The sequence below is a fragment of the Danio rerio genome, chromosome 8 (assembly GCF_049306965.1).
Source record: "Danio rerio strain Tuebingen ecotype United States chromosome 8, GRCz12tu, whole genome shotgun sequence".
Taxonomy (NCBI): Eukaryota; Metazoa; Chordata; class Actinopteri; order Cypriniformes; family Danionidae; genus Danio; species Danio rerio.
This window is the reverse complement of record NC_133183.1, coordinates 1,191,339-1,200,000: the sequence shown is the minus strand read 5'-3', so window position 1 is coordinate 1,200,000 and position 8,662 is coordinate 1,191,339. Positions and strand designations below refer to the sequence as shown.

The window sequence follows — 8,662 nt, the reverse complement described above, 5'->3', positions numbered from 1 at the left end:
GCTGGAACCGAAGGATCATCAGGGTGAAAAGAGAGGTATAGCTGGGTATCATCAGCATAAGTAATATAAGGGATATATAGCATAAGTAATATATTGTCTGGGTTGGCATTGTTTATTATGCTACAAAAATGCCAGTTTACATTTTCTTTTATATTACAAACTTATTTCTCAATGCATTGTTTCTTATACATTATATTATTTTAAAAAATGTCAATACAAGTCACTTTGTTAAACTGTAGAGTTGAACTTTCAACATCCAAAGTTGAAAAACACTTGTGAATCACACAATAATTTATAACAGACAATTAACAGATTATAACTGTTATTAACAAATAAATTATATATACAGTTAGGCCCGTAAGTATTTGGACATCACCAGAATTCTAACATGTTTGGCTGTATACACCAACACAATGGATTTGAAATGAAACAAATAAGATGTGCTTTACCTGCTGACTGGCAGCTTTAATTTGAGGGTATTTACATCCAAATCAGGTGCCTCCCGCTTGTTAAGGGTCCAAAAGTAATTGGACAATTGGCTTCAAAGCTGTTTTATGGCCAGGTGTGTGTTATTCCCGTATTCTCCCAATTACAATGAGCAGACAAAACGTCCCGAGTTCATTTCGAGTGCGCTATTTGCTATCTGTTACTGTCAACTCTCAAGATGAGATCCAAAGAGCTGTCACTATCAGTCAAGCCAGCCCTCATTGGGCTAAAAACACAGAACAAACCCATCAGAGAGAGATAGCAGAGACATCAGGCCAAAACAACAGTGTGGAGCATTCTTAAAAAGAAAGAACCCACCAGTGAACTCAGCAACACCAAGCGACCCGGAAAACCACGGAAAACAACTGTGAATTCTTTCCCTGGTGAAGAAAACGCCCTTCACAACATTTGACGGGATCAAGAACACTCTCCAGGAGGTCGATGTATGTGTGTCAGAGTCTACAATCAAGAGAAGACTTCACCGGAGTGAATACAGAGGGTTCACCACAAGATGTAAACCATTGGTGAGCCTCAAAAACAGGTAGGCTTAGTGTTCTGAAAAAGCCTTCACAGTGCTGGAACAACATCCTCTGGACAGATGAGATCAAGATCAACTTGTACCAGAGTGATGTGAAGAGAAGAGTATGGAGATGGAGAGGAACTGCTCATGAGCCTAAGCAGTGAAGCATGGTGGTAGTAGTGTCATGGCGTGGGCATGTATGGCTGTCAGTGGAACTGCTTCTCTTGTATTTATTAGATTAGATTAGATTCAACTTTATTGTCATTACACATGTACAAGTACAATGCAACGAAATGCAGTTTAGGTCTAACCAGCAGTGCAATAGCAGCAAGTGCAGGATACAGGAATAAGTTATAAAGTGCAGTTATAGAAAACTATGGTGATATTTACAGATGGATGTACTATCAACATTATATACAGGTTGTATAAGCTATGAACAGATTTACAATATATGAATATATGTGCAGGTTGCTACTAATAATCAGTAGTGTGCAGATAGATAAACATGATAACAAGTGTATATGTTACAATATATGAATATATGTGCAGGACTATTAATAATCAGTAGTATGCAGATAAATAAGCATGATTACAAGTGTATATGTATGGTGGGTGTGTACATAATTACAAATGCCCATATGCAGTGGGTATGTACAGTTCAATAAGTAAACAGTTCAATGTGGTGCAGTGAATGTGCAAATTTTAAACGTGCAAATGTTAAACAGTGCAAAAATTTGCACATTCACTGCACCACATTGAACTGTTTACTTATTGAACTGTACATATTGATGATGTGATGCTGACAAAAGCAGCAGGATGAGTTCTGAAGTGTTTCAGGCAATATGTTCTGCTCATATTCAGCCAAATGCTTCAGACCTCAGTATTATTGATTAGACGGCGCTTCATAGTGCTGATGGAGAATGAGCCAAAGAATACTGCAAAAGCAACCAAAGAGTTTTTGAAGGAAAAAAAGTGGAGTGTTATGCAATGCCTGTTGGAATGAAAATTATCATGTGGATTTGTTTATATAATCTTTTTCACCAAAGAAGGCTCACACAAATTCCAAAGGCAGATACTGATTAGATCAGGACCTGGTGTGTGGACTTTGGGGGCTTTACTGATATGATTATATATGATGTTGATTGGTCAATTTGAATCTCTTGAAGTTTTTAGTCACTCGGCAGAACTACAGTTCGAACCGCTGTGGTTAAAACCCATTCTTACATGGCCAAGTCAATCACCTGATCTGAATCCGATTGAGCATGTATTTCACTTGCTGAAGGCAAAACTGAAGAAAAATAATGCTCCTGTCTGTCTTTAAGGCATTAAAGTAAACACTTCAATTTGCATTTAAAGGTTCAGTTCACGCAAATCGAAAATTCTGTCATCATAATTTACTCACCATCAGAGATATTTTGAAGAATAGCAAAAATTAGCCATTGACTTTTATAGTTTTTTTTAGTATTTTTTTATTTTATAAATACACCAGAATTATTTACTGAATCATTAAATCTATTTTCACTAAAAACATGTATACAAATATTCATTTACAAAAGGGGGTGTACACATTTATGCTAAATACTGTCTGTATATTCACACACACACACACACACATATATGCATATACATATATATATCTCAGAGGTCGCGTTAGACTTTGTCATTGTCCGTCATTTTGACGGAGAGGGTTGTAAAAATTCCGTCATAATCTATTATTGACCGCCAATTAATTTACATATTTTCTAATTGCTTTTTTCATTCATATTTTAATAATGAACTTGCACGACGAGCATATAGGCTAAATTATTAATTTATTTATTTGACAAATGAACAATAACTCATATCAGCCTTAACTCATATCTTCCTCCTGCGTCGACCTGAGCTGGGTGCTTGCCTGTGCGTCATCAAACGCATCAAGAGACACTGATGCAGAGGCAATTGACATTAAATTCTGTGTCTTTGCCTCGGAAAGTCGACTTCTCGTCACAGTTGTAAATTTGTTCTGGAGGCTGAAGCCGTGTTTTGCTGTCACACTGGAGAGTCATTGCCAGAAGCGGCCCGGAATCTACTGACAGACTCGGGCCAGATATGGTTAACAGGAATCGGGCCAGTGCTTTACAGCCGCATCACAAACGCATGTACGGGAGCGAGCTGCGGGCCATACTCGGCCTGGATAACACTTGCCGATGCCGAGTCGGAGCCGGAGGCGCCGAAGGGCAGACGAGCTCAGGCCAATTACTACCTGCTATCTGGGTAGCGTTACTTCAGCCAGCATTTTGCAGTGAAACATTTCTCCTAAGAAAGTGATCAGAAGTTTGCTGGATTTTCTGAATGTGGATTGAATTGAATTGAATTGAATTTTATTTGACAGACTTTAGACAAACTGTACAAAAAGTATTTCATACACTTTGTTAAAAAAACTGTTGAGGATAAAAACACAATAAAGCCCTGGGCTTATTTCCATTGTGGTCCTCTGTTAAAAAACAATGTATGGCTTCAGAAATACTAATGTTCTACACAGCTAATGGCCTTCCAGCCGCAAACCTATTCACACTCAAGTAACATAAATTAAAACATCCTCGTCCACCATGCAAACTAATTATCCCCATCAAACAACCATCTTTTGCGATAGCTCTGCATTCGGTAGAGCATGGTGCTCACAACGCACTCCAAACCACCTGACCTCCTTGTTGCCGCTTGGTTGGCCCGTAACAACAGCTGTCGGCGACGGAGGATCTTTGTCTGTTTGTTCTTCATCGTCCACTGCATCACGTCCTCTTTTTTCACCTTTATTAATAATATCACAACTATTTGGCCGTTTAAAGAAACTTCTCACACTCAGCTGCTGTGAAATTTTTGCAACTGTACACAGCGGTGACAAAGAGGAGACAAAACAAGGGCAGTCGCCATCAGCTGGAGAAGAGAGGGAATTACAGTTACAAATTACAGTAGATCACCCTCAGCATAATCTGTCAAAATGAAGGATCACCTTCAGATTTTTCTATCACTGCTGAAAAAAATCCATCAATGACGGAAAATATTCGTTTAATGCGACCTCTGATATATATAATACAAAAAAAAAAAAAAAAATATATATATATATATATATATATAAATATATAACTTTCTCTGTATAATAGGAAATACTGTGTTAAATAGTTTGTCCTCATGGGAAATAAAAAAAAATATGATTTTTCTCAGTGGCTTTGGTGCATTTCTCACAGCACTATTTACATTTGCACAACAGTTAAAACATTTCTCAAAACAATTAGTCATTTGTGCACATCATAGTAGCAGTTTTTCATTCCTTCCAGCAAATTGCAAATGCTTTTGGACATGCATCAACTGCTTTCATACAACTCTCTGCTATTTGCTCATGTCATGTCTGTCAAAATTAACTAAACTTGTGAATGCTGAATCGTCACTCCATATAAAACTAACAGTCCTCATTTCATTACTTAAATCATTACATACAAAAATGGTGAACTAGTTGTTAAAATCTGTCGAGCATTTTTATGAAAAAAAATTAAATCTTAATGTTCCTGAAAATGTCTTCTAAATTGATTTCATAAATGATTTACAGACCTGTGTGTGTTTTAGGTTCAGTTTCAATATGTACTGCAATATTATTTACAGTTGTGCACAGCTCTACCCAAAGGGAGTTTATGTTTGTCGTAAATAAGGGTGTATTTATACTTTGGCACAATACTGTGAGTACTGTAAATTAGGATTGTAAAGAGCAAATGCAGTTAAAAAAAAGTGAAACATACATATTCAGTGTCTTGTACTCAGATATCCTCAATAAATGCAGTGATGTCTGACTATAGTTTTCAAATGGCTGTGCTAATAGCTGTCTTGAGCATTTTCAGGAAGTGTCACTAAAATCTTCATTGAAAAAATGTCCAGAGTAAACTGTCATAATGAAAAAATGACTAAGCCATTTGACTGTCTTGTTCATAAACAATGCTGTCAAGACTTTTCATTTTGATGACACTGACACTTTCATTAATATGAATACTTGCTTTTAGTACATATAGTACAGATAGTACATATGAACTATCCATTTTGATCAAGTGACGCACTTTTGCAGGTTATCAGCTGGGTTTTGCAGTTTGCACTAATTGTTTTGAGAAATGCATTAACTGTTGTGCAGAAATGCACTGGTGTTGTGAGAAACGCACCGAAGCCACTGAGAAAAACTGTAAGATTTCACAAAAGGGTGAATAACTCCATCTTCAGCTAAATGTTTGTATTCTGCACTGAATAATTCATCCATCACTCGTTTGCTTCAGGTCGAACTGCCGGATTTGGGAAAACTGACCAAACTGCGTATCTGGCATGAGAAGAGGAATCCGTTCGCCGGCTGGCATCTGAGTCGAGTAGGAGCTTCTCCATAAAAGCTGCATTCAGTCTTTAACCCTTTACCTGTCTAAATTATCCTCTTAATTATAGATTTCCATAATGAAAACTCTCACAAAGGAGAAGTTTAAATTCCCATGTGAACGCTGGCTGGACACCAATGAGGACGATAATGAGGTGGTGCGAGAGCTGCCGGCCACAGGAGAGCTGATCGCTGAACCACTGCCTGGTACTCGTATTATAATATATTGTATTGCATTAAATTACATTGTATTAAATTGCATTGAATTGCATTTGTGCAGGGCAAAGAATAATTACGATTAATTGCATGAATTGCATTAACTTTTAATTGCAAATAAAAGTTTGTTTTGAGACAATATATGCCTGCCTTTGCATTTCTCGAATATATGCATGCCTTTGCTTGTAGATTTTTATTTGACAGTGTCCTGTTTTTTACTGAGCACATCATATTCTGAACAGAGCATATCATATACTGAACAGTACCGAAATCATGATCTAAAACCTAACCAAGCTGTGAGAAGTCTGTATTGTTGCTCTCCTTCTAGTGTGAATGGCCCCTAATGTGTGTGTGTTGTTGTCCTGCAGTGGTGAAGTATCGAGTGACCGTCTACACAGGGGATGTGAGCGGCAGCGGGACGGATGCGCATGTGTTTCTGTGTCTGATCGGGGATCTGGGCGACACTGGTGACCGCAGCCTCATCAACTGCAAGAACAACATCAACAAGTTCGAGAGGGGAAATGTTAGTGGCCTTTCTGAACTAATCTGAGCACATTTTCAAATCTAATTCAGTTTTTTTATATATATATATCTAATTCAAACTTTCAAATCAAATTCAAACTTTAAGATCACATTTTCAAATAAAATTAAAGTTTTCAAATCAAATTTAAATTTTTAAATAAATGTTTTATATCAAATGTAAATTTTCAAATCAAATTTAAATTTTCAAACACAATTTTTTATTTTAATTTTTTTAATCAAATTAAAATTTTCAATCAAGTTTTCAAATCAAATTTAAATTTTCAAATTTACATTTTCAAATCAAAATTTAAGTTTTTAAATCAAATTAAAATTTTAAAATTAAATTCAATCTTTCACATCAAATTCAAATTCTAAGTTCAAAATTTTTTTTTTAAATTTTAATTTTCAAATTAAAATTTTTAAATCAACTTAAAATTTTCAAATCAAATTAAAATTTTCAATAAAATTTTCTAGTTCAATTAAAACTCAAATTCAAGTTTTGAGATCAAATTCTCAAATCAAATTTAAATTTTCAAATCAATTCAAATTTCGAAATAAAAATTTCAAATCAAATTAAAGTTTTTAAATCAAATTTAAATTTTCAAATAAAATGTTAATATCAAATCTACATTTTCAAATCAAATTAAAATTTTCTAATTAAAATTTTCAAATTAAATGTATTTTAAATTTTCAAATAAAATGTTCATATCAAATGTAAATTTTCAAATCAAATTAAAATTTTCAAATTCAAAGTTTCAAATCAAATTCAAATAAAATTAACATTTTTGGGGGCTGCACGGAGGCGCAGTGGGTAGCACAATCGCCTCACAGCAAGAAGGTCACTGGTTCGAGCCTCAACTGAGTGGAGTTTGCATGTTATCTCCGTGTTGGTGTAGGTTTTCTCCAGGTGTTCGGGTTTCCCTCACAGTCCAAACACATGCGCTATGATATAGTGTATGAGTGTGAATGAGTATGTATGGATGTTTCCTAGTGATTGCAGCTGGAATGGCATCCGCAGCGTAAAACATATGCTGGATAAGTTGGCGGTTCATTCTGCTGTGGTGACCCCAGAATAATAAAGGAACTATGCCGAAAAGAAAATGAATGAATTTATGAATTTTAATTTTCAAATTAAATTCAAATTTTGAGGTCAAATTTTCAAATGAAATTCAAGTTTTAAAAACAATTTCAAATTTTCTATCCAAATTCAAATCAAATTAAAAATGTCAATCAAATTTTTATATATCATATTTTAATTTAAATAAAATGTAAAAATCAAATTCAATTTTTCAAATTCCAAATTTTAAATGTAATGTTTTATTTCAAATTTTAAATCAAATTCAAATTTTCGAATTCCGAATTTTAAATTCAATGTTTTATTTCAAATTTTCAAATCAAATTCAAATCTTCAAATTCCAAATTTTAAATTCAATGTTTTATTTCAAATTTTCAAATCAAATTCAAATCTTCAAATTCCAAATTTTAAATTCAATGTTTTATTTCAAATTTTCAAATCAAATTCAAATCTTCAAATTCCAAATTTTAAATTCAATGTTTTATTTCAAATTTTCAAATCACATTCAAATTTTCAAATTTTAAATTTTAAATTCAATGTTTTATTTCAAATTTTCAAATCAAATTCAAATATTCTAAATCAAAGTTTTTAAATTCAAATTTTCCAATTGAAATTTGAAATTTCTAATAACATTTTCTGAATAATTTGTTCTATTTAATTTTTTTTATAAATTTTTATTCATTTTTTTTTTTTTAAATTAGTCCCTTATACATTGCAAAAATTTGTTTTTCTAGTCCAAATATCTACAAATTCTTAAATCAAGAAGCATTTTCTAGAGTCTAGACAACCAAAAAAAGTAATCGATTTTTCTTAAAACAAGCTAAAATAATCTGCCAGTGGAGTGAGTAAAATAGTATCATTTCAAACCAAAAACGAGATTATTTTATTCACCCCCCTGGTGGATTATTTAGGGGATTTAGATGATTTAACTTCAGTAAAGTCTTCACTGCAGTTTAATTAATTATATTTAATTAATGCAAATAAATATGTTTAAACTGGTGAGATTTTATTCAACTAAATATAGAGTAGATCTAATCAAATCAAATCCTCTGAACTTTAGTGGAATTAAACTAAATCTCATTTAGTCAAAAGACAAAGACTGAAACCCCATCAAAATGAGCACTGTTAATCTGAGCGGTGTGTGTTCTCTGTGTTGTGTCTGTATGCGTGTCTCTGTTTGCCTCTGTGTGTGTATGTGTGTCTGTGTATGTGTGTATGTGTCTCTCAATATTTGAGTTTGTTTGTCTCTGTGTGTGTGTGTCTCCGTCAGGCTGATGAGTTCATCATCGAGGCGGTCTCCATCGGGGTGGTGCGCAGGGTTCGTATCGGTCATGACGGTCGGGGCGGAGGCTGTGGATGGTATCTGGATAAAGTGACTATCCGTGAAGAAGGACAGGCTGAATCCCAGGCTGTGGAGTTCCCCTGCAGCAGGTTACACACTCAGTCAACATCAACACACACA

At 34.3% G+C, this 8,662-nt stretch overlaps 1 protein-coding gene across 1 annotated transcript in view; it reads left to right on the top strand.

Moving 5' to 3' along the window:
* loxhd1b (lipoxygenase homology PLAT domains 1b) overlaps positions 1-8,662 on the top strand; it is an 88,505-nt gene that overhangs the window by 28,349 nt on the left and 51,494 nt on the right. The window contains exons 11-14 of the mRNA XM_001920605.7: positions 5,299-5,385; positions 5,459-5,594; positions 5,972-6,126; positions 8,471-8,631. Coding sequence (XP_001920640.4) covers positions 5,299-5,385; positions 5,459-5,594; positions 5,972-6,126; positions 8,471-8,631 — 539 coding nt within the window. The remainder of the gene's footprint in view (positions 1-5,298; positions 5,386-5,458; positions 5,595-5,971; positions 6,127-8,470; positions 8,632-8,662) is intronic.